The sequence below is a fragment of the Saccopteryx leptura genome, chromosome 4 (assembly GCF_036850995.1).
Source record: "Saccopteryx leptura isolate mSacLep1 chromosome 4, mSacLep1_pri_phased_curated, whole genome shotgun sequence".
Classification (NCBI taxonomy): Eukaryota; Metazoa; Chordata; class Mammalia; order Chiroptera; family Emballonuridae; genus Saccopteryx; species Saccopteryx leptura.
This window is the reverse complement of record NC_089506.1, coordinates 222,615,013-222,639,201: the sequence shown is the minus strand read 5'-3', so window position 1 is coordinate 222,639,201 and position 24,189 is coordinate 222,615,013. Positions and strand designations below refer to the sequence as shown.

The 24,189-nt window shown below is 49.0% G+C and overlaps 1 protein-coding gene across 1 annotated transcript in view; it reads left to right on the top strand.

The window, feature by feature from the left end:
• The first annotated feature begins 1,401 nt into the window (after positions 1 to 1,401).
• Positions 1,402 to 24,189, top strand: part of LOC136403995 (uncharacterized protein C16orf52 homolog B) — a 39,388-nt gene continuing 16,600 nt past the window's right edge. Inside the window, exon 1 of the mRNA XM_066383448.1 lies at positions 1,402 to 1,515. Coding sequence (XP_066239545.1) covers positions 1,410 to 1,515 — 106 coding nt within the window. The 5' untranslated portion in view covers positions 1,402 to 1,409. The remainder of the gene's footprint in view (positions 1,516 to 24,189) is intronic.

Here is a 24,189-nt window from a genome sequence, read left to right as displayed (position 1 = left end):
GCACTTGGAATAAACTGATACATCGCTCCGCAGCCCCAGGACAGGCCGACGTCTTCCGTGCTCCCAGGGCTGGGCGCACTCCTCCCTCTGTCCGGGATCTTCTTAGGTCCGGGCTTCAGAACCGCTGTGGTCCGTGTAAACCAGGGGTCCCCAAACTACGGCCCAGGGCCACATGCGGCCCCCTGAGGCCATTTATCCGGCCCCCGTTGCACTTCCAAAAGGGGCACTTCTTTCATTGGTGGTCAGTGAGAGGAGCATAGTTCCCATTGAAATACCGGTCAGTTTGTTGATTTAAATTTACTTGTTCTTTATTTTAAATACTGTATTTGTTCCCGTTTTGTTTTTTTACTTCAAAATAAGATATGTGCAGTGTGCATAGGGATTTGTTCATAGTTGTTTTATAGTCCAGCCCTCCAACGGTCTGAGGGACAGTGAACTGGCCCCCTGTGTAAAAAGTTTGGGGACCCCTGGTGTAAACCCTCCGTGACCCCTACCCACCCACCCCCGTCCCCACCTCACCATTTAACCGACTCCAACTTAATGCATAGATCAACATCTGAAATTATCTTTATAGACAAGTTTTCAACGGGTTTTTATTGATTGATTTTAAAGAGAGAGAAACATGGACTTGTTGTCCCGCTTACTTATTCATTCATTCACTCGTTGATGGATATGCCCTGTCCGGGGATGGATGTGGGGAAGACGCGCTAACCACTGAGCGACCACGCCAGGGCGGTTTGAGAGTCTCCGCCTCTTCCCCAGCACAGCCCCGGCCTCACACGAGCTGGCACCCGGTCTTACACGCGCACGGCAGGTGTGCGTGGACGGCCCCGCGCGGCCTGGCGCAGACCCAAGCTGGCGACGCCGCAGGACGGACACGCGCAGTGCAGGCCCTCCAGCTGGACGCCCGGCGCCCCCACTGCTCCCCACGTGAGACATCTGGTGACCACGGGGTCATTAGCACGAGGACAGTGTCACTATTCACGGGCCAGGCAGCGTGGCCGGCCGGGAGAGACCCGGAGCGGAGCACGCCTGCGCCGCGGCCCGAGGGGAGCGGGTCCCGGGCAGCCGGTGCGGCTCGGCGGCGCCAGGACGGCGGCGCAGAACGGAGGACTCGACGCATGCACGCCGGCGTCGCCACCCCCGCCCCCGCGGCGGCTTCACTTCCGGGTGAGGGGCGGGGACACGCCGAGCACTTCCGGGGCGGGCGGCGGATCCGGCTGTGCGGGCCGCGCCGCGGCTGCTGGTCCCGGGCGCGCGCGGAGGGCGCGAGCGGCGCGGGCCGAGGGGGCGGCTGCGGGCGGCGGCGCGGACACTCCGGGCCCCGGCGGCGGCCCATGGGGCGCGAGGCGTGAGGCCGCGGCCTGCCCGGGGCTCGGGGGGTGGTGGGGGGGGCGCGGGGCGGGGAGATGGATAAACTGACCATCATCTCAGGATGTCTCTTCCTCGCCGCCGACATCTTCGCCATCGCCAGCATCGCCAACCCCGACTGGATCAACACCGGGGAGTCCGCGGGTGAGCGGCGGCCGGGCCGGGCCGGGCCGGGGGCGGCGGGCCGGGCGGGGAGCGGGGGCGGCGGGGAAGGAAGAAGGAAGGAAGGGAGGGGAGGAAGGAAGAAGGAAGGGAGGCCCCCTGCGGCGAGGGGAGCTCGGAGGACCGGGAGGCGGCCTGCCCGTGCCCCCCGCCCGGCCCCGACCCCCGGACCCCTTGGACCCCGACGCCTGTGGCTGCCGATTTTCCCTTTGAAGTGTCCGCGGTTCCACTCGGGCTTTACTGTGGGCCCGGGAGCTGTCAGCCTGCTGGTCACCCGCCTCCTTGTATGGGGCATCCTTCATCCCGGCGCATCACAGAGGCTTCCGAGAGCTCAGCGGTGGGTGCAGAATGAAGGAACGGCGGAGACGAGTGCAGGCAGCCCGGCCCCGGCGGGGGCCGCGGGGGGCAGTGGGGAGCCGGCTCGGCCCGGCCGGGCCCGGCCCGGGGGGCGGCTTCCAGGAGGAAGGGCGTCGCCAGGGAAGGGAATGCCCGCTCCTTTTCCAGCTGCTGGCTGGTTCAGGGCAGGTGAAGGGAATATGCGCGGTTGGGCTTGCCCATCTCTCCCTCTGTGGATACTTTGTTACAAAGATGTATCAGGATGCTGTCAAACTGTTTCTTAAGGATCGCGGATGGTTCCGGATTTGTGCTACAGTGTATTTCACGCTTTTAAAAGGCTGTATAGGTCACCGGGACATTTGTTTGTTGCTTCCTCCTGCCTCCCCTCTCTCCCTCGTCTAGACCAAGTCACATAAAATCACGCCGTCGGATTCACTGCTTATTAGAATAACAATAACAAATTCTGCCCTGCCTCTTCCCCACCCCGTTTTAACAGAGCTCTTCGTGGTCCAGTATGGTCATGCAAGGTGATAAGAGGCGGTTAGCTAATGCTGTGGTCGCAATCCTATTATGATAGAAATGTATGGAATCAACACGTTGTACAGCTTAAACATGTACAGTGTTATAGCTCAGTTATATCTGTTTTTTGTTTTTTTTTTAAATCGTAAGGCATACAGAGAATCACAGTGGTTTTAGAATTTGGTGAAACTCTGGCCTTTATTTCTGAAAATGTTGGCATTGTCCACGTTACCGGTTTGTACAGTGATGTGGGTGACATCCAGTTCATGACCTGTTCTTGTTTTTGTCCTAATGATATGTGCAGTCACTTCTTTTGTGCGACTTTCTTTGGGGCTTTATGTACGTTAAGAGGAGAGATGTTTCACTGTTTTAGCAGAGAAGACTGTTTTTGCGAAGAAGTTTCAGGTGGAATTCTCATATATAAAACAGACTGAATAATCCATGGGAACGCTCTAGTTGAGAGCGGGAACTGTCACCTGAACAGGAGGAGAAAGAGGAAGTCATGGCATAACCTTCCTGGGAAAGATGGGAAGGGCACGGTCAAGGCCCAGGGAAAGGATCTCACTCCTTTGTCCAGTTGAACAAGGCAAGCACAGGATGAGGACAGCTCCTTCCGATTGGTAGGTTAAGTCTTCTGCTGCGTTGCCGTGGAGATGGGAGGGTCGGAAGTCCAAGGTTTGAAGTAAGTGGAAAATGTTTGAAATACGGGAATAGTTGCAGAGGGAGCCTGCCGACCGGTGACAGTAGGACTGTCCAGCAGCGTGGAGGCGTCCTGGAAGTCGGTGGTCATGAGCGTGCAGTGTGACGAGCCAGCTGCATGTTGACCATCTGTGGGAGTGCTCAGCCCCCTCGGTGCCCGTGTGTGTGTGTGTGTGTGTGTGTGTGTGTGTGTGCGCGCGTGCGTGTGCGTGCCAGCCCACAGAAGGCCTCCTCGGGGTTGGGGTTTCCCAGTTCCCTGGAGCAGAGGTGTTTAGGGTATCGGTAGAGTATCATTTTAATGACGGCTCATGGACCCTCAGCCAGGTAAAGAGGAGCAGTGAGGACAGGAAACCCGTTGCACTGGCCAGTGGACAGCAGTATAGGGTCAGTGGAAGAGGGGACTGGATGGAGTCAGAGACCTGACCGGCAGAGTGGAAGGGCAGGGGACTGTGGATGCAGGTCCGGAGTGGACGGGTATGTGAGGCTGCAGTGGGGTAGAGGAGGAGTGTTTCTTTTTAACGGTTTCCCTTGCCATCTCAGGGTACCTACCCTTCAGTTAAATGTGGTGCCTAGAAAGAGGAGTGACCAACAGGAGATGGGAGGAACGGTAGGAAATTTTCAAAATCATAATTAATCTACATGTGTTTCTTACCTTGACTATGTCAGGGTAGAAGGTCCCAGAATGGAAATGGACGGGACGTGTGCCTGTGCTCACTCGGTGCTCGTGTGCTGCGAGGAGACGCACCAGCGCCGTGCGCGGTGTTGGCGCTTGTGTGCTCCTCCTACCTGAGCAGACAGCGCCGGTCTGAGTTTAAAAAAAAATCAGTGCAGTTACATCTTCCAAATCAACGGAACACTCAGGAACTTAAGTGAGACCTCGTGAGGGACAGGACTGACTTTGTGCTGAGATCTCTGCACACAAGTGACTTGGTCGGGCAGCAGAAAGTCGGGTCGGTTCCCTCTGGTGCCTTACATACAGTTTGAAAATTTACATCTGATGTTCTCACTGTGATTAATTTTTTTACTAAAAAAGATTTTACTTATTGACTTTTAGAGAGAGAGAGAGAGAAAGGGGGGATGGACAAATGGAAGCATCAACTCACAGTAGTTGCTTCTTGTATGAAGCCCAGGGTTTCAAACTAGCGGCCCCAGCGTTCCAGGTCAGCGCTTTATCCACTGCGCCACCGCAGGTCAGGCTCCACGGTGATTTTTAAATGGACAAAATATATTTTGCAAGTAGAATTCCTGGAGCCGAAATGTTGCATAGACTGTAGTTGGAAAACTACGGCAATGAACAACTGAGGCAGTTTCGATACTCAGGTCCAGACTTCATCCCTTCCCCGCGCTGTGACGTTAGGAAGTTACTCGGGCTCTTCTCTGTAAAATAGGGGTTGTGATGGTGCCCATGCCCTGGGTTGTTGTGAGGATTGAGTTAATCCACGCAGACCATTTAAAACGGTGCCAGACCTACCGTAAGTGCTCAGTAAAAGTTAGGTCTTGTGGCATTGCTGTGGCAGTTTATCATAACAGGTAGCAGAGTCTCAGTTTTGAAATGAAATCTCAGCACTTCTTCTTGTGAGAGCTGACATTTTCTTTATTAGACGTTCTTGGAACTAGGGAAACATCAAGAATAATATGGCCAGATTTAGCACAAATCTCATCAGCTGTCTTCCCGCTTGGCTTTGGGCTTCACTCCCATAAGGTTCCTCCTTGCTTCTGCTGACAGCGGGCCATGCTTCTGCAGACAGTTTTTAGTTTGTTTTTATTTTCTCATTTCAGATACAGAGCACATACATTCCTTTTATTTCCGTCTGTGTGTGGTAACATTTCCTCAGCTTATTCTCAGTGTGTAGATTATGCACAAACTTTTGAAGATACAATGAAACAAAAATAAATGTGAGGTATATGGTGAGGGGCATTTTACTAAGTACTCATAACAGTTATTTTTTTTTTTTAATTTAGTGAATGATTTGAGAGAGAGAGGAATGGGGAGAGGAAGAGAGAAACATCGATTTGTTGATCCATTTATATATGCATTCTCATATGTGCTCTGACTGGCGATCGAACCCACAACCTCGGCTGAGCTACCCAGCCAGGGCATAGCAGTTTCTTTTCTTTTTTTTTACAAAGAGAGAGTCAGAGAGAGGGATAGATAGGGACAGACAGGAACGGAGAGAGATGAGAAGCATCAATCATCAGTTTTTCGTTGCGACACCTTAGTTGTTCATTGATTGCTTTCTCATATGTGCCTTGACCGCGGGCCTTCAGCAGACTGAGTAACCCCTTGCTCGAGCCAGTGACCTTGGGTCCAAGCTGGTGAGCTTTTGCTCAAACCAGATGAGCCTGCGCTCAAGCTGGCGACCTCAGGATCTTGAACCTGGGTCTTCCACATCCCAGTCCGACGCTCTATCCACTGCGCCACCACCTGGTCAGGTATTCTTTCATTGTATATTGTGCTTTATATATAGTTTTTGAAGCACTTTTACATCAATGGCTTGATTTGATTCCTTAGGCTCATTATTTTTAACCATCGTAAAATAGTCATTTCCGTATTTTCTCCACATATCAATGCTTGGCACATGGGACTTGAGTTTCAGTGTTATGTTACAGAAACTCTTGAGAACAGCTCTTCTGTGAAGAATTATGTGTATTCACACCTTTTTCTTACCTGAATGAAGTTAAAATTTAACGTGGCTGAGATTTTTGCCAGATGAGAGAGTCGATAAAGAAGATTTGTGTTTCCATCTTAAGGAGATGTCCTTTGCTTCGTATAAGTCTATTAACCTCATTATTTCTCATCCCTAGAGAGAGAAACGTTTTGTGAAAAAGAAATTTTTAAAAGCTTTATTGAATTAATTTAAGAAGATTGACCATTAAGCAAAGCTGCTGCTGATCACGGTAAATGATCTAGCGATAGATGGCTTTTCTTTGAGGACTCAGCCCTTTGCAGCAAGGATGGCAGTGACCAGCACAGAGCACCCTGGATGGATTTGCGGAGTGTTCTTTCTGAAGAGTTCTGAATGCCTCCCCAGAGTCTCCTCTAGTACACGAAGGAGCGTCTCCCTTATCTCGAATCAAAGTTTTTCACTTTAGAGTTGGTTATTACATGCACGTTGTTGTCTGGTAGTGTGTTTATTCCTGAAAACATTTCATTCTTGTTCTTTTTAAAAGTGCTTGGACTGGGGTTAGGGTATTTAAGGGGTCTCAATAACTGATACCCTCTTCCCTGCTAGTATTCTGAACTAATGGGGGGAGGGTAAGATAATTAGGAGCCAAGGTGTTTGGTACTGATAAAGAGAATATTGGGGAATGTGGCTTCTGTCTGTGGGCAAGCAAGCGCCTTCCCCTACTGGACCTCAGCAGTGGACAGACTTAGCAGTCGGGTCATAGGCAGGACGGGAACCTGCCTTACAAGATTTCCAGTGTAAGAATCAGAGGAGGGCTCCCTGGGGCAGCTTGCTCCCAGGCACAGGATGTGGGCCCCGGTTTTCTTTAAACCCTGAACTGCCAGCCACATGAAGTCATCCCTCCTGACCTGGGGAGGGTTAACCCAGCACCCTCCCCATCGCCCCCAAAGCATGAGAAGTAGGGGAAAGCATCTCTGGTCCAGGAGGTGGCTGCGTTCTGTGACATTTTCCTTTTCCTCAAGTATGGAGACGGGTGGCTTGGAGATGTGAGAGACTTGGGGAGGGGGTCGTTTCCCATTTAAAAAAGTAATTTTATTTACTTACTTATCATTGATTGCTTTTTAGAGAGACAGAGAGGGGAGAGAGAAAGAAGCATTCATTTGTTGTTCCACTTAGTTGTGCATTCTGTAGTTGTTTCCTTTATGTGCCCTGACCGGGGGTGGAACCCACAACCTTGGCATTTCGGGTCAACACTGGAAGCAAATGAGCTGACCAACCAGGGCTCTTTCCCACTTTGTTACCTGCTGCGCGCTCTCAGGATGTCCTGGTGAGCCTCAGACGGGACTGTGACGTCTGTAGTGTAAGGATTGAACGTCTACAGGTAGATCCTGACCTACAAATGGAAGGTCTTTGATTCAGAACATTAAAATTACAAGCTGCTGAAGCAGCCATATTTATTAAATACTAGAAAATTATTATATAATAAGCGCTTTCCCCTGAACTGTGACAATGTCAGTGATCACAAAAGTGCTTTAGTGTGCAAGAGCTCTGTAACATCTGTTGTTAAACAATCTAACCCATCCAGAACTTTGTTTTGTTATGCATTTTGTCTAATTCTATTTATTGATTTTTATTTTATTTATTTGTGTGTGTATGTGAGAGAGAGACAGAGAGGGACAAATAGGGACAGACAGACAGGAAGGGAGAGAGATGAAGAAGCATCAGTTCTTTGTTGCGGCACCTTAGTTGTTCATTGATTGATTTCTCATATGTGCCTTGACTGGGGGGCTACAGCAGAGCGAGTGACCCCTTGCTCAAGCCAGTGACCTTGGGCTCAAGCTGGTGAGCCTTGCTCAAGCCAGATGAGCCGATGCTCAAGCTGGTGACCTTGGGGTCTCGAACCTGGGTTCTCCATGTCCCCATTTGATGTGCTCTCCGCTGTGCCACCACCTGGTCAGGCTATTTATTGATTTTTTTAGAGAGGGGGCAGGGAGAGAGGGAGAGGGACAGAAACATCAACCTGTTCCTGTATGTGCCCTGACCAGGATCCAGTCGGCAGGCCTTTGAGTCTCAGGATGATGCTCTAACCCAGCGGTTCTCAACCTGTGGGTCGCGACCCCGGCGGGGGTCGAAAGACCAAAACACAGGGGTCGCCTAAAGCCATCGGAAAATACATAATGCATATATTACAGCAGGGGTCCCCAAACTTTTTACACAGGGGGCCAGTCCACTGTCCCTTAGACTGTTGGAGGGCCGGACTATAAAAAAAAAAATTATGAACAAATCCCTATGCACACGGCACATATCTTATTTTAAAGTAAAAAACAAAACGGGAACAAATACAATATTTAAAATAAAGAACAAGTAAATTTAAATCAACAAACTGACCAGTATTTCAATGGGAACTATGCTCCTCTCACTGACCACCAATGAAAGAGGTGCCCCTTCCGGAAGTGCTGCGGGGGCGGATAAATGGCCTCAGGGGGCCGCATGTGGCCCGCGGGCCGTAGTTTGGGGACCCCTGTATTACAGTTTTGAAGTAGCCACCAAAATTATTTTTTGGTTTGGGGTCACCGCAACATGAGGAACTGTATTGCGGGGTCAGGGCATTAGAAAGGTTGAGAACCACTGCTCTAACCAATTGAGCTATCCAGGCAGGGCTTGTTAAACACTTTGGACATGACTTGTAGAAAGGACAGAATTTGTTTAACTAAGAGGGCAAAATCTTGACATTGTGTTCTTTTTTAATATGAAAACCATTAACATTATTTCCTCAATGGACTTTTGAATATTTTAGTAAATTTTCTTTTTTTTTTTTTTAACAGAGACAGAGAGAGAGAGGGATAGATAGGGACAGACAGGAACGGAGAGAGATGAGAAGCATCAATCATCAGTTTTTCGTGGCAACACCTTAGTTGTTCATTGATTGCTTTCTCATATGTGCCTTGACCACAGGCCTTCAGCAGACTGAGTAACCCCTGGCTCGAGCCAGCAACCTTGGGTCCAAGCTGGTGAGCTTTGCTCAAAGCAGATGAGCCCACGCTCAAGCTGGCGACCTTGGGGTCTCTAACCTGGGTCCTTCTGCATCCCAGTCCGACGCTCTATCCACTGCGCCACCGCCTGGTCAGGCGTAAATTTTCTTTTTTAAAAACAGCTTTATTGAGATATAACTCACATAACTATAAAATCCATAAAAGTGTGCAGTTCATTGGCTTCCAGTATGTTCTTAGAGTTATGCCACCATCACCACACTCAGTTTCAGAACATTTCCGAAAGAAACCCTGTGTCCTATAGCCTCCTAGTCAGTGACCAGTGCACTTTTTGTCTTCATGAATTTGCCTATTCTGGACATTACTTCTTTTTTTTTCTTTAATTAAGTGAGAGGCAGGGAGGCAGAGAGACAGACTCCTACATGCGCCCTGACTGGGATTCATCTGGCAAGCCCCCTACAACGCGGTGCTCTGCCCATCTGGGGCTGCTGCTCTGTTGCTTGGCAACCAAGCTATTTCAGCACTTGAGGCCAGGCCATGGAGCCATCCTCAGCACCCAGGGCCAGCTTACTTAGATTATTTCAGCCATGGCTACGGGAGGAGGAGAGAGAGAGAAAGGGAAGGGCTGGAGAAGCAGATGGTCGTTTCTCCTGTGTGTCCTGACGGGGAATCGAGCCCAGGACTTCCTGCACACCAGGCTGACACTCTACCCCTGAGCCACCCAGCCAGGGCCTGGATGTTTCATATACATGAAATTATACAATATGATTCCTTTGTGACTGGCTTCATTCCTTAGCATAATGTTTTTAGAGTTCATCTCTATTGTAGCAAGTATCAGTACTTCATTTTTTATTGTCAAATACTGTGGTAGGTACGGGTACAGCACCTTTTATTTATTCATTCATTACTGGACATTTGAGCAAAGAATTTCCTTCACTTTGAAGAATAACACTATTACCGTAATGGTCAAGTGGTACAAAGATTTATTTTTCTATTTTTTTAAATGACATTAACAAGTACAGTACTATTTATTTCAGCATATCAATAAGAACTTTGACCAAAATTTCAAACATCAGTCTTGTTACAGTGGTCATAGAACATACTTAAAGCATGAAGTCAGTTATGAGTTTCTCACTGTAGACCAGATTTCCCAATGCAAATTAGATTTCCTGAGCATTTTTTCCTTTGAAATCTCAGTTCCAGAAGTCATATCTTTTTATCATTATCAACAGAGATGTAGCCACTTCAGGATGAAGGGAGTAAGCTAGTAGGCCTTAAAGTTTTGGAGAAGAGGAGTTTGGGACCAAGAATATGGACAGAAGCCGTAAATAAGTGGAAGTCACTCTAAGGAAAGGCAGGAAGAGAGATTATGGAGCAATGACTATTGTTGCACTCATTAGACTGAGGGCTTGTTGATTTGTCACTTGGCCACCAGAGCCCCTTTCAGAGCTGCCCTAGTCACACACTGTGGTATGTCAGCCCCCCCGCTGTTAAGCTTAGTGTGACCTAAAGCAATGTTGTGTAACCCTTTCCTGGCAAATGCTGGGTTTGCAGTAAAACAGTCCTGTGGGATTTAGAGTCAGATGTAACGACACTTGATTTCTGAGATTCCCTTTTTATGAGCTTTATGATTTGGGGCATGTCATTTGATGTCTCAGCTGTAAAATGGGGATGATATATTTATCTCAGAGGGTGGTTGTGAGGAAATAAAAATGATATATAAGAAATGAGCACAGGCCTGACCAGGCAGTGGCGCAGTGGATAGAGTGTTGGCCTGGGACGCTGACAGCCTAGGTTCGGAACCCCAAGATCACTGGCTTGAGTGAGGACTCATCTGGCTTGAGCATGGGCTCACCAGCTTGAGCTCAGGGTCTCTGGCTTGAGTGTGGGATCATAGATAGACATGACCCCATGGTTGCTGGCTTGAGAAAGGGATCATTGGCTTGGCTGGAGCCCCCGCCCTGGTCAAGGCACGTGTGAGAAGCAATCAGTGAATAACTAAAGTGCCGCAACTAGGAGTTGATGCTTCTCATCTCTCTCCTTTCTGTCTGTCTGTCCTTCTCTTTCTGTCTCTCCCCAGCATCTTCCTCCCACTCTCCCTCTCTTCCTCTCTCTCATTCTCTGTCAAATCAATGGAATTTTTTTTTTAAATAATAAAAAGAGATATTTTTAAGTGGAAGGAGGGAAGATAGACTCCTCCTGCGTGCACCCCAACAGGATCCAAGAGGGAAGAGAGAAGGGGGGGGGGCAGGAGAAGCAGTGGTCACTTCTCCTGTGTGCCCTGACTGGGGATCTCACCCGGGATGTCCACACGCCAGGCTGACGCTCTATCCACTGAGCAAACCAGCCAGGGCCAATAGAAAGAGAATAAGGCAACATGGTATGTCTGTATGTGAATACGAAACACCTGGGTCCACTCTGGGGAGAGAGGCTGGAAAGTGTGTGTGGTGGTGACGTGGACTTAGTGGGACACAGGTAGTCCCAAGCCCGGGGGTGGGTCGGGTTGATGTGTCTGGGACACTTCAGAGGTTCCCTGGGGGAAAGGCAGTCTGCGGGGCAGGACACCCAGGCTTTGCCGCAAAACCAACACTAGTCAAATCCCGTCCCACAATGTACTAGCCGTGTAATTGATCTTAGGTTAGTTGTAGCACAGGGTGTTTTTATTAGTAAAAATTACATCGTCAGACTTGTGGAATCCCTCTTTCGGTACTCTAGTTGTTATGCAGGTTTTTAGACCCTAACTTTCTGTTCTCCTGTAGGTTAAAGAGTAATAATCTCAGTGAATTGTGAAAATAATTTCATTTAGAAATTACTTTTAAAGGAATATAATTAAGAGCAAATAGTCTACAAAGCTTTACAGTTAGAGTATCAAGAGTCAATTAGTCTCACCTCAAAGACTGAAAGTGAGTTTGAAGTAGGTAAGATGGCTGTTTCTTCGTAGAAACCTGGAAACAGTACAGTTAAGTTTGGTTTTGTTTATGGAATAAAATTTCTACTTGTCATTAACTTCTGCAGTTGTATTTTTTCCCCCCAGATCCATTTCTGAGTTTATGTAAGCAGTGGGCCATATTACATAATTATACAGGGGAGGTTTAGACACAGAATGAAATATTACTGTTTATGAAATTGTTGTCGTTGGGTCATAAATAAGAGCTTAGTCATGAATGTGAATGAATAATGATTTAGTGACCTTGTTTTATATCCTCTGGACACCGCAGGGGAACAGCAATGACAGGATAGAGGTCCACATTCCGTATCTGCAGCTTTCACGTTTGTGATGACTTACGTCAACATGACACCTCTGTCTGGTTGTCACAATGTTTTCTTTTCAAGCTCTGGAGCCCTGGCCGGTTGGCTCAGCGGTAGAGCATCGGCCTAGCGTGCGGAGGACCCGGGTTCGATTCCCGGCCAGGGCACACAGGAGAAGCGCCCATTTGCTTCTCCACCCCTCCGCCGCACTTTCCTCTCTGTCTCTCTCTTCCCCTCCCGCAGCCAAGGCTCCATTGGAGCAAAGATGGCCCGGGCGCTGGGGATGGCTCTGTGGCCTCTGCCCCAGGCGCTAGAGTGGCTCTGGTCGCAATATGGCGACGCCCAGGATGGGCAGAGCATCGCCCCCTGGTGGGCAGAGCGTCGCCCCATGGTGGGCGTGCCGGGTGGATCCCGGTCGGGCGCATGCGGGAGTCTGTCTGACTGTCTCTCCCCGTTTCCAGCTTCAGAAAAAATGAAAAAAAAAAAAAAAAAAGCTCTGGAGCTCCCTATCTGCCCCTCTGCCCCAGTATGTCCTAGAAGTCTCTGCACAACTAGCAACAAACAGTTAACTGCTAGAAGGTGTAACACTTAACAAAAGCTGATACTCAAGGTAATGGGGTGGGGTGTAGTGTCCACGTTGTCTCATTCACCGGCTGATGACTAAGAGACTGAGAAAAGCTCTTGTTGAATTGCTAGAGTGGGCAGATACGAGCCATGAGGGGCCTCAGCATTTCTGAATGTCAGTGTACGTGAAACTGAGTATCTGGATAGAAATCCCTTTTCAGTAATATACCTCTGTACACCTGACTGTGTCTCTTTAGCTATAGATTTCAGGGAGGAGAATTCTTTCCAAATGCGCCGTCCCAGACAAGCGGGTGGGATGGGAGGTTCCTGTGGGATTTACTGCTTTAGAGTTGACAACATAAAGAAGCATGGATTTGGGTGTTGCTGTTAATGATACTTAAATGTATTTGTGAGTATATATCAAACTTCTACAGTTTGCGTGCATAAAGTTTTCGTGTTTGACTCCAGTTCAGTTTTGAAGGAAAAAGACATTTCTTTGAATCACTGCTCTATTTTTTTTTTCCTTCTTTTAATTTTAATTACAGTTGACATTCACTATTTTGTATTTAGGTGTACAGCATCATGGTTGCTCTTTTTTAAAATTTTTATTTATTTTATTTTTTAAATCTTTTTTTCTTTAAATTAGGAAAACACTGCACTTTTTTTGTGTCTCTTTATACTGGCTTTGCTATAAATAAAAGGTCACATTTGGTATTTTGACACTTGCTGTTATGTATATTGAGTGAAAAGGCAGCTGTTGGCTTCTATTATAGATCTATTTGACCAGGGACTGCTGTCGTCAGAGATTACACCGGAGGGAGGGAAAACGCACTTGCTTGGGTCAAGTAAGAAAATGGGAGAGCAGAAATTGACTGGTCTCCACACTGACAGTGTGCTCACAGTACGTTTTTACCTGGAGCACTGTTGGGTCTGCTTTCAGCTCTAAGAGATGTTCTGCTTTAAAAACTAGTTGTGTTCAGCCTGACCAGGCGGTGGCGCAGTGGATAGAGCATTGGACTGGGATGCAGAGGACCCAGGTTCAAGACCCCGAGGTCGCCAGCTTGAGTGTGGGCTCATCTGGTTTGAGCAAAAGCTCACCAGCTTGGACCCCAGGTCGCTGGCTCGAGCAAGGGGTCACTCGGTCTGCTGAAGGCCCACGGTCAAGGCACATATGAGAAATCAATCAATGAACAACTAAGGTGTTGCAACGCGCAATGAAAAACTAATGATTGATGCTTCTCATCTCTTTCCCTTCCTGTCTGTCCCTCTCTCTGACTCACTCTCTGTCTCTGTAAAAAAATAAATAAATAAAATTTTTAAAAAAATCAAATGCTTCTTTAAAACAAAAACACACACTAGCTGTGTTCAGGTGGCTTCTGCTGCTCAGACCACCAGCGTCAGAGTCAGAGGGCTCTGCGGCCGTTGGGTTCATGACCACTTCACTCATGAAGTGCCGTTCATTTTGATAAGGTGAATAATCGACTAGGAGTATTCCTGCAGTCTCCCCAGGGGCTCCGTGCAACACCGCACACTGTTGCCGGCTGTCTCACCACGAATGCTCATTGAAGTGTGTGTGGTCTGTAAAGAGCCGCACGGGCCCTGGCCGGTTGGCTCAGCGGTAGAGCGTCGGCCTAGCGTGCGGAGGACCCGGGTTTGATTCCCGGCCAGGGCACACAGGAGAAGCGCCCATTTGCTTCTCCACCCCTCCCCCTCTCCTTCCTCTCTGTCTCTCTCTTCCCCTCCCGCAGCCAAGGCTCCATTGGAGCAAAGATGGCCCGGGCGCTGGGGATGGCTCTGTGGCCTCTGCCTCAGGCGCTAGAGTGGCTCTGGTCGCAATATGGCGACGCCCCGGAGGGGCAGAGCTTCGCCCCTGGTGGGCGTGCCGGGTGGATCCCGGTCGGGCGCATGCGGGAGTCTGTCTGACTGTCTCTCCCCGTTTCCAGCTTCAGAAAAATACAAAAAAAAAGAGCCGCACGGAATGTTCTGGTGGATTGCATTTAGCAACTGGAAAAGTATTTTATCCTGAGGGACCTTGACTGTGTTTGGCAAGGTAATAGCATGTACGTAGGAAATAAAGGTGGGATATGTATGAAACCACTTTCTACTCAGGTGGTTGGGGAGGGGGTAGAATTTGAGCTTCACAGTTGTTATACTTTATAATGAGTTTTAAATCCTTAAGAAGACTTGTGCTTGAAGATGGAAAGGCATGAATAAAGGTAGGCAGCAGGCAGGGACATTCCCATCCCAGTCCTTAGGTACTTAGGTATACATTGCTGCTCAGTTCATCTTTCTAAGGGATAAATACAGTAAAAGTAGCAAATATTTCCATAGCATTTGCTTTTAGAATAGTTTCCTAGATATATTGCATTTATTAGCTAATTTAGTCCTCGCGTGTTAGCCCCACAGAGAAGTTAGTAGAACGCCCAGGGTCCTGCAGTGGGAAGGGGAAGAGCCACGTTGAACCTGGGAAGTCCGGGTCAGAGCCCTGGCTCGGAACCACGCGAGCTTGCCCCGGAAGCTGCTCATCTTCCACAGAGCGAGGGCGCTCGGCGGTCCTGACCTATGGCTGAGCTCACCTCTCCATCGCTGGCTCCTCCTTTTCCTCCTGCACACCGCGTCCCAGCCCTCCACAGCACACACTTCCATTGTCACTCTGCTCTGCTCCGCTTCCTGGGGGCAGCCTTCCTTCTCACCTCCAACTGCCCCTGCACACCTCGTCCCAGCCCCTCCACAGCACCTACTTCCATTGTCACTCTGCTCTGCTCCGCTTCCTGGGGGCAGCCTTCCTTCTCATCTCTCCGTCTGCTCCTGCACACCGCGTCCCAGCCCTCCACAGCACCCACTTCCATTGTCACTCTGCTCTGCTCCGCTTCCTGGGGGCAGCCTTCCTTCTCATCTCTCCGTCTGCCCCTGCACACCGCGTCCCAGCCCTCCACAGCACACACTTCCATTGTCACTCTGCTCTGCTCTGCTTCCTGGGGGCAGCCTTCCTTCTCATCTCTCCGTCTGCCCCTGCACACCTCGTCCCAGCCCTCCACAGCACCCACTTCCATTGTCACTCTGCTCTGCTCCGCTTCCTGAGGGCAGCCTTCCTTCTCATCTCTCCGTCTGCTCCTGCACACCGCGTCCCAGCCCTCCACAGCACCCACTTCCATTGTCACTCTGCTCTGCTCCGCTTCCTGGGGGCAGCCTTCCTTCTCACCTCCAACTGCCCCTGCACACCGCGTCCCAGCCCTCCACAGCACACACTTCCATTGTCACTCTGCTCTGCTCTGCTTTCTGAGGGCAGCCTTCCTTCTCACCTCCAACTGCCCCTGCACACCGCGTCCCAGCCCCTCCACAGCACCCACTTCCATTGTCACTCTGCTCTGCTCCGCTTCCTGAGGGCAGCCTTCCTTCTCACCTCCAACTGCCCCTGCACACCTCGTCCCAGCCCTCCACAGCACCCACTTCCATTGTCGCTCTGCTCTGCTTCCTGAGGGCAGCCTTCCTTCTCACCTCCGTCTGCTCCTGCACACCGCGTCCCAGCCCCTCCACAGCACCCACTTCCATTGTCGCTCTGCTCTGCTTCCTGGGGGCAGCCTTCCTTCTCACCTCCGTCTGCTCCTGTGTTCATTCTCACCTCCGTCTGCTCCTGTGCTCATTCTCAGCCTGAAACGACCTGGTCTTCTCCCAGGTCCTGTCTTCTCCGGGTCCTGCCCATCGTTTTTCCCTTGAGAGAGAGAGGCAGGAAGGGAGGGAGATGAGAAGCATCAACTCGTTGTTGTGTCACTTAAGTTCATTGATTGCTCCTCATACATACCATGAGGGAAAGGGGGGGTCCAGTCGAGCCAGTGACCCCCTTGTTCAAGCCAGCAAGCCCACACTCAAGCCCACAACCTCCTGGTTTTGATCCTGGGTCCTCAGCACCCCCCGCCAGTGTGCTATCCCCTGCACCACCACTGGCCAGGCTGTGCTACCTCTCTGTCAAGCATATTTCAACTGCCATCTTCCTAGAAACTTTTTTTTTTTTTTTTTTGTATTTTTCTGAAGCTAGAAACCGGGAGAGACAGTCAGACAGACTCCCGCATGCGCCCAACTGGGATCCACCCGGCATGCCCACCAGGGGCGATGCTCTGCCCCTCCGGGGCGTCGCTGTGCCGCGACCAGAGCCACTCTAGGGCCTGGGGCAGAGGCCAAGGAGCCATCCCCAGCGCCCGGGCCATCTTTGCTCCAAAGGAGCCTCGGCTGCGGGAGAGGAAGAGAGAGACAGAGAGGAAGGGGGGGGGGTGGAGAAGCAGATGGGCGCTTCTGTGTGCCCTGGCCAAGAATCAAACCCGGGATTTCCACACGCCAGGCCGACGCTCTACCACTGAGCCAACCGGCCAGGGCCTAGAAACTTTTTTTGATCTGCAACTTAAAGTAATTTTCCCCCTTGGTCACACCTTGCACATTTTTCATGATAGCATATCAGTATCATGGTTATTTGTGTGTTACTTGTCCTGTTTTGTAGCCTAGACTTTTTAAGTCCTTTCTGAACAGGGGATATGATTTATTAATCTTTGTACCTTAGGTAACATTCAGTCCAGCTATGCACATGTCAGGAAAGAGGAAGTATTTTGTTTGACTAAGATTTTGAGTCTGGAGTAGGGAATAGAACTGGGAATTTTATTTTAGAGGGTGAGGTGATTTATGGGTAAAACTGGTCAGTTTGGTTTAGATGTGTTTGAACAGAGAGTGGAATTTTCGAGCAGAAGAGCACAGAACTCAGGAGAGAGGAATTCTTCACATTTATAGTCTTTGTTTTGTTTTTAAAAGTATGAAACTTAGATTGTTACATATATCAAATTATTGTTCAGTAGCTGTATATCCACAGAATTCAGTCCTAATTTGTTTTTTGATATATTATCAGTTGGTTTTCATTTTGGAAAGTAAGATCCTGATAGCATCTAGTTATTCCCAACTTTGAAAAAAACTTTTTTTAAGATGAAAGTTAATTTGTAGGTTGATTGGTTGCTTTTCTGGGTCAACACAGGATTTACATTCCTAGGCTAGACATAAGACTGTGTTGTAGCTGAAATACTTCTGCAACAACGGCAAAAATGCAGGAAGCAATACAATTGCTTTACTAAGTAGCATGTTAAAAAGATAAAAAGGAATAAGAAAGGGTAGCTCTTGCTCTTTTTTTTTTATAAGTGAGAGAGAGAGACCAGTAGGGACAGACAGACAGGAAGGGAGAGAGATGAGAAGCATCAACTCATAGTTGCGTCACCTTAGTTGTTCACTAATTGCTTCTCATATGTGCCTTGACTGGGGGGCTACAGCAGAGTGAGCAGCCCCTTGCTCGAGCCAGTGACCTTGGGCTTCAAAGCAGAGACCTGTGGGCTCAAGCCAGCGATCCTGCACTCGAGCTGGCCACCTTGGGGTTTTGAACCTGGGTCCTTAGCATCCTAGGCCGACTCTCTCTGTCCATCACACCACCACCTGGTCAGGCTCTCTGCTCCTTTAATTTGATTTTAAAGCAAATGAGTTCCCTTCTATGTAATACAGGTGTTTCACTGAGCTTCTTCTTACATCTGTAAACAGTATTTTGAGTCATATTTTACTTACATTTGCTCTGTCAGAGGAAAAGAGAATTTAAAGAAAACGTATGTTCAGTAAGAGATTTCCTGACGGGTAACTGGTGATCGCGTTAACTTAGTAGAGGGAGGTGTGTGTGTGCACGCCTGTGGGTGCACTACGTGTGGCGGGTGCGAGACAAGGAACTTGTAATGGACAGAAGACCCCTCCCAAGGTGACTCAGAAGAGGTCGGATCCAGTGCGGCTTCTTCCTTTTAATGTATTGATTAGAGAGAGGGAGGAAGAGAGAAACATTGATTTGTTGTCCACTTATTTATACGTTCATTGGTTGATTCTTGTATGTGCCCTGACTGGGGGTCGAACCTGCAACCTCAGGAGTATCAGGATGATGCTCTACCTGACTGTGCTTTCTGACCCATGGTAGGGGCCATTAGTCCTGGCTAGTACGGTCATTACAGTTTGTTGGAGTATCCCCCCGGATGGATGGAGGAAGGAAAAAGGCAGTATTCTGACTGCTAGTTAGGATATGAAACAATGCAAACTGTTTTTGACCTGAAGAGTACCTATATTGAATTGGCTTTTAAATTCAGGCTTTGCTGTAGATGTCTTGTTTGTTTGTTTTTGTTTTTAATTTAGAGAGATAAAGGAGAGAGATGAGAATCAGCAATTCATACTTGCTTCACTTTAGTTCACTGATTGCTTTTTTTTTTTTTTTCTTTTTTCTGAAGCTGGAAACAGGGAGAGACAATCAGACAGACTCCCGCATGCGCCCGAAAGGGATTCACCCGGCACGCCCACCAGGGGCGATGCTCTGCCCACCAGGGGGCGATGCTCTGCCCATCCTGGGCATCGCCATGTTGCGACCAGAGCCACTCTAGCGCCTGAGGCAGAGGCCACAGAGCCATCCCCAGCGCCCGGGCCATCTTTTGCTCCAATGGAGCCTTGGCTGCGGGAGGGGAAGAAAGAGACAGAGAGGAAAGCGCGGCGGAGGGGTGGAGAAGCAAATAGGCGCTTCTCCTGTGTGCCCTGGCCAGGAATCGAACCCGGGTCCTCCGCACGCTAGGCCGACCTGATTGCTTCTTATATGTGTCTTGATTGGGGGTGGGGGGAGGGTATTAAGCCAAGCCAGTGACCTTGGGATCATGTTTTTTTGTTTCGTTTTTTTTTATTTTTTTAAATTTTTTATTCATTTTAGAGAGGAGAGGGAGAGAGAGAGAGAGAGAGGAGAGACAGGAGAGACAGAGAGAGAGAGAAGGGGAGGAGCTGGAAGCATCAACTCCCATATGTGCCTTGACCAGGCAAGCCCAGGGTTTCGAACCGGCGACCTCAGCATTTCCAGGTCGACACTTTATCCACTACACCACCACAGGTCAGGCTGTTTGTTTTGTTTTAACAGAGACAGAGAGAGGGATAGATAGGGACAGACAGACAGGAGCGGAGAGAGATGAGAAGCATCAATTATCAGTTTTTTGTTGTGACACCTTAGTTGTTCATTGATTGGTTCTCATATGTGCCTTGACCGTGGGCCTTCAGCAGACCGAGTAACCCTTTGCTTGAGCCAGCGACTTTGGGTCCACGCTGGTGAGCTTTTGCTCAAACCAGATGAGCCTGCGCTCAAACTGGTGACCTCGGGGTCTCGTACCTGGGTCTTTCTGCATCCCAGTCCGACGCTCTATCCACTGCGCCACCGCCTGGTCAGGCAACAAGCACGGTAAAACACTGGGATCATGTTTATGATCCCATACTGAAGCCACCTCCAGGTTTTGAACCAGGAACCTCAGCATCCTGGGTTGATGCTCTGTCCACTGCGCCACCAGCAGTCAGGCTATAAATGTTTAGTTTGCGCTTGAAACAGTGCCTGATTGCTCATTCTTTATTTTTGCCAACTGGAAGATAGTTCTTTGTTCTTCCTTCATCCTCATGAATCCATCTCTTGCTTTAAACTAAAAGTGGGTATATGTTGAGTTCTTAGAAAATTATTTTATCAAGAAAGTTATAGTGAGCCCTGGCAGGTTTGCTCAGTGGCTAGAGTGTTGGTCCCACATGTGGAAGTCCCAGGTTTGATCCCCGGTCGGGGCTCACATGAGAAGTGACCATCTGCTTCTCTCCCCCTCTCCCTTCTCTCCCACTTCCCCTTTCACTGGATTAATTGGTTTGCTCATGGGCCCCCAGACAGGCGTTGATGGGTAGATCCTGGTCGGAGTGCATGCAGGAGTCTGTTTCACTCTCTTCCTCCTCTCACTTTAAATAAATAAATAAATAAAAAGAAAGAAAGAAAGAAAATTATCATGAAAATAGTATGGGGGTTGAAGTCAGAAGTCACTCAGATTCTGGCTCTGCCGTGTCCCAGCGGTGGGGCTTTCAGCATGTTACTTATCTGTAAGTGGGGATAACACCTCTCACCTTGCAAGATGGCTGTGCGGATTCAAGTTAGTTCATCCGGAGCACCTACCACAGTTAGGCACCTGTGGGAGCCCTTGTTATCAAGCACCTAAATGGGGAACCTCTTACCACATTGGATACATATAATATTATAATTGATTACTTACCCAAAAGCAATCTGATTTTTTAAACCAGGATGTGATACTGTGTTACGCCTGCTCGCCCGTGCCGTTTCTCCGTCCACGCTGTCCTGTGCCCTGGTACTTACCTGGGTCGCCGCCCCTCCCACGTGGGGCACCGAGAAAGGAGTGCTGGCCAGCCTGCCCAGCCCTGTGTATGCGGGCGCTGCTCCTGGATCAAAGACAGCGTGCCTCTGGGGGTTTTCCAGTCACGATGGCACGTTATACTAACCATCAGTATTCTGTCAACGGTTTTTCTCCATCTGACATTTGCTGAGGGAGTTAGGATGTATTCTTTGGCCCTAAGGGAAGATTTCCCCCAACTGGCTAAGTACAGGGTGAGGTAAAAGTACGTTTATAGTTGTATGTGCAACTATTCTTGTATCATTATTTATTAATTATTGTATTATTTTCCATACAAGCTGTCAGCCTACTTTTGCCCCACTCTGTATACAAAGCATGATCCTGACCTCACTAGTTGAAGTAACAAAGTGTAACTAAAGGGCTCTATAAGCAAAGGGTGACTGATAATCACAGGTGGCCTGTAAGATAATTTGTTACAGTCCTGTTCTTTGCTTATTGTGTAACATAAAACAGGAAACTGTATTTTGTCATCCTGTAGATAAATATACTTTGAGAGTTTCATTTAAATTTTAAAAATCATTTATTGACTCACTTGAAAACCCATATAGTGATTCTTATTTAAAACAGATATATGCTGCCTGACCTGTGGTGGCGCAGTGAATAGAGCGTCCGCCTGGGACGCTGAGGTTCTGGTTCGAAACCCCGGGCTTGTCCGGTCAAGGCACATGTGGGTGTTGATGCTTCCTGCTCCTCCCCCCTGTTCTCTCTCTTTACTCTCTCTCTCTCCCTCTCTCCTCTCTCTCTCTCCAATAAAAATAAATAAGTCTAAAAAAACAAGACAAAAAAGAGATGTATGCCTGACCAGGCAGTGCTGCAGTGGCTAGAGCATCGGACTGGGATGCAGAGGACCCAGGTTCAAAACCCCGAGGTCGCCAGCTTGAGCGTGACGTAGACATGGCCCTAAGGTCGCTGGTTTGAGCAAAGGGTCAGTTGGTCTGCTGTAGCCCCTTGGTCAAGGCACATAGGAGAAAGCAATCACTGAACAACTAAAGTGCTGCAACAAAGAATTGATGCTTCTCATCTCTCTCCCTTCTTCTCTGTCTGTTCCTAGGTGTCCCTTTCTCTGTCTCGGTCACAAAAAAAACAAACAAACAAACAAAAAAAACACAGATGTAAGCCCTGGCTGATTAGCTCAGTCAGTTAGAGTATTGTCCCAAAATGACAAGGTTGCAGGTTCAATCCCCAGTCAGGGCACAGACAGGAAGCAACCAGTGAGTGCACAACTAAATGGAACAACAAATGAATGCTTCCTGTCCTCCTCCCCTCTCTCTTCTTTTCTCTCTCCGTCTCCCTTAGTATTTAGGGGAGGTTGGGGCATTGTCCTGAAGTGCAGAAGTTGTTGGTTTGAACTCCTGTCAGGGCACATACAGGAACAGCTCGATGTTCCTGTCTCTGCCTATCTCTCCTTGCCTCTCTCTCTCTCTTTCTAAAAAATAAACAGAGATAGCTGACCTGTGGTGGCACAGTGGATAGAGCACCAACCTAGAACTCTTGAGGTCTCAGGTTCGAAACCCTGGGCTTGCCCTGTCCAGGCACATCTGGGAAGCAACCAGTGAACAACTACAGTGAGTTGATACTTCTCATCCCCTTCCCACCCCACAAAATTAATAAACAGAATCTTTAAAAAAAAAACACAAAAAACAGATGTAGACCATTGTATGTCAGCGTGTTGTTCAAGCAAAGTAAGATTTAGGAGGTTATGATCAGAAGACAACTTCTTGGCCCCAGGGTTGGCTCAGTGGGAGAGCATCTGCCCAGTGTGTGGAAGTCCTGGATTCGATTCCCGGTTGGGGCACACAAGAGAAGCGCCATCTGCTCTGTGCCCCTTCTCCCGCAGCCATGGCTCAGTTGGTTCCAGCGCATTGGGCCTGGTGCTGAGGATGGCTCTGTGGAGCCTCCACCTCAGGCGTTAAAGACAGCACCATTGCAAGCATGGGCCACAGGCAGGAGTAGCTGAGTGGGTCCCAGTCTGGGCGCAAGCGAGAGTCTCCCTATCTCCCCTCCTCTCGCTTGGAAAAGAAGAAAAAAGAAAAAAAAAGACAAACTTTTAAAAATTTTTTATTTATTCGTTTTAGAGAGAGGGGAGAGAGAGAAGAGGGCAGGAAACATCAAGTCTCCCCACAGCCAGGCTGTGGCGAGCTCTTTGATGACTTCTCTGTGTGTTCTAGGTTAAGAGCGTCTGTGACTGGGTGAGGGACGGGACAGGTCCTGGTACCCTGTCGTACTTGTCAACAGAGCAGATTTAACATGAAAACTCATGCTCATTTGTTTCCTGTCTGTAGGGTAGAGCCAAGGCCAGCGTCATGAGCTGGGCTAGTAGAGTCAGGTGTGAGGGGGGACAGTGCTGGATGTCAGTCATTAGTGGAATGAGACACAACCTCTAACCACAGTCCTACTTACAGACGTCGGGGGCAGAACAGCCAGGCGAGCTGAAGGGGAAGGAAAAGCAGACTGAAGAGACTGGGTGTGGGCGGCCGGGTACCTGAGGCAGCGGCCAGCACCACTGTAGGGTCCCTGGTTTTCTGGCCGCTTTGTTGTGCATCTGGGGCTAATATCGAATAGTGTTGAATGTAAACGATGATTGAAAAATAAAAATAAGTAAATAAAAAGAAGCTTAATGATCATTTTACTTTTATTTGCTATCTGCTATCTAAGAAAACATTTTGCAGTTCCACTCTGTTCGCAAAGCATTCTCAACCCCCGTGTTTTCAGCATTGCCGTTCCGGCACACTCGGTCCCCAGAGCTTCTATTTCAGCAAGTCTGAACTTGCCCTGTGCTTAATCTTCCATCTGAATGATACACTGAAGCAGGTGGGCAGGGTAATGTCCTGAGGACTTTTCATGACCAGCAGCCTCAGCAACCATCACATGTCACCCTTTTTATCTTGGAATGTGAGTCTCATGAGTATACTATTGTATTAATTATTGTCTATTGCTGTCCTGTGTGTGTATATTTTCTTTAAAACAAAAATGCATCATTTTCTTTCCTGAAAGCATGTAATAGCTACTCAGCTCAGCGCCTGCAGTTCCAGTCGCCTTACAGGTATTTTTTTACGATCTTACTTCATTCCCCCAGAAACCCACACGGTGCGTCCTGATGTTTTCCTGCGGCAGCCGGCCTAGAACGATGAAGTGACTTGCCCAGTATGGCAGCGCTGGGACCGGTTGGGTTTAACTTCTGGGTAGGGGAGTAGGGACCTCTGGAAATCTCCTCCATAATGCGAGAAGAGGACTAGCAGAAATGGGGCCACAGGACAGACCTGTGAGCACCCTCCCCTCTCACTTCTGGTGGCCCCGTGGCTCTGCGCACGCAGGAGTGACTGCTCAGGCCGAGCTGTCGGTGGCCTCTGGAACGTGGGAGTGGACGCAGGGACACTGGAGCTGGGGCGGAGCGACTGCCAGTTCGAG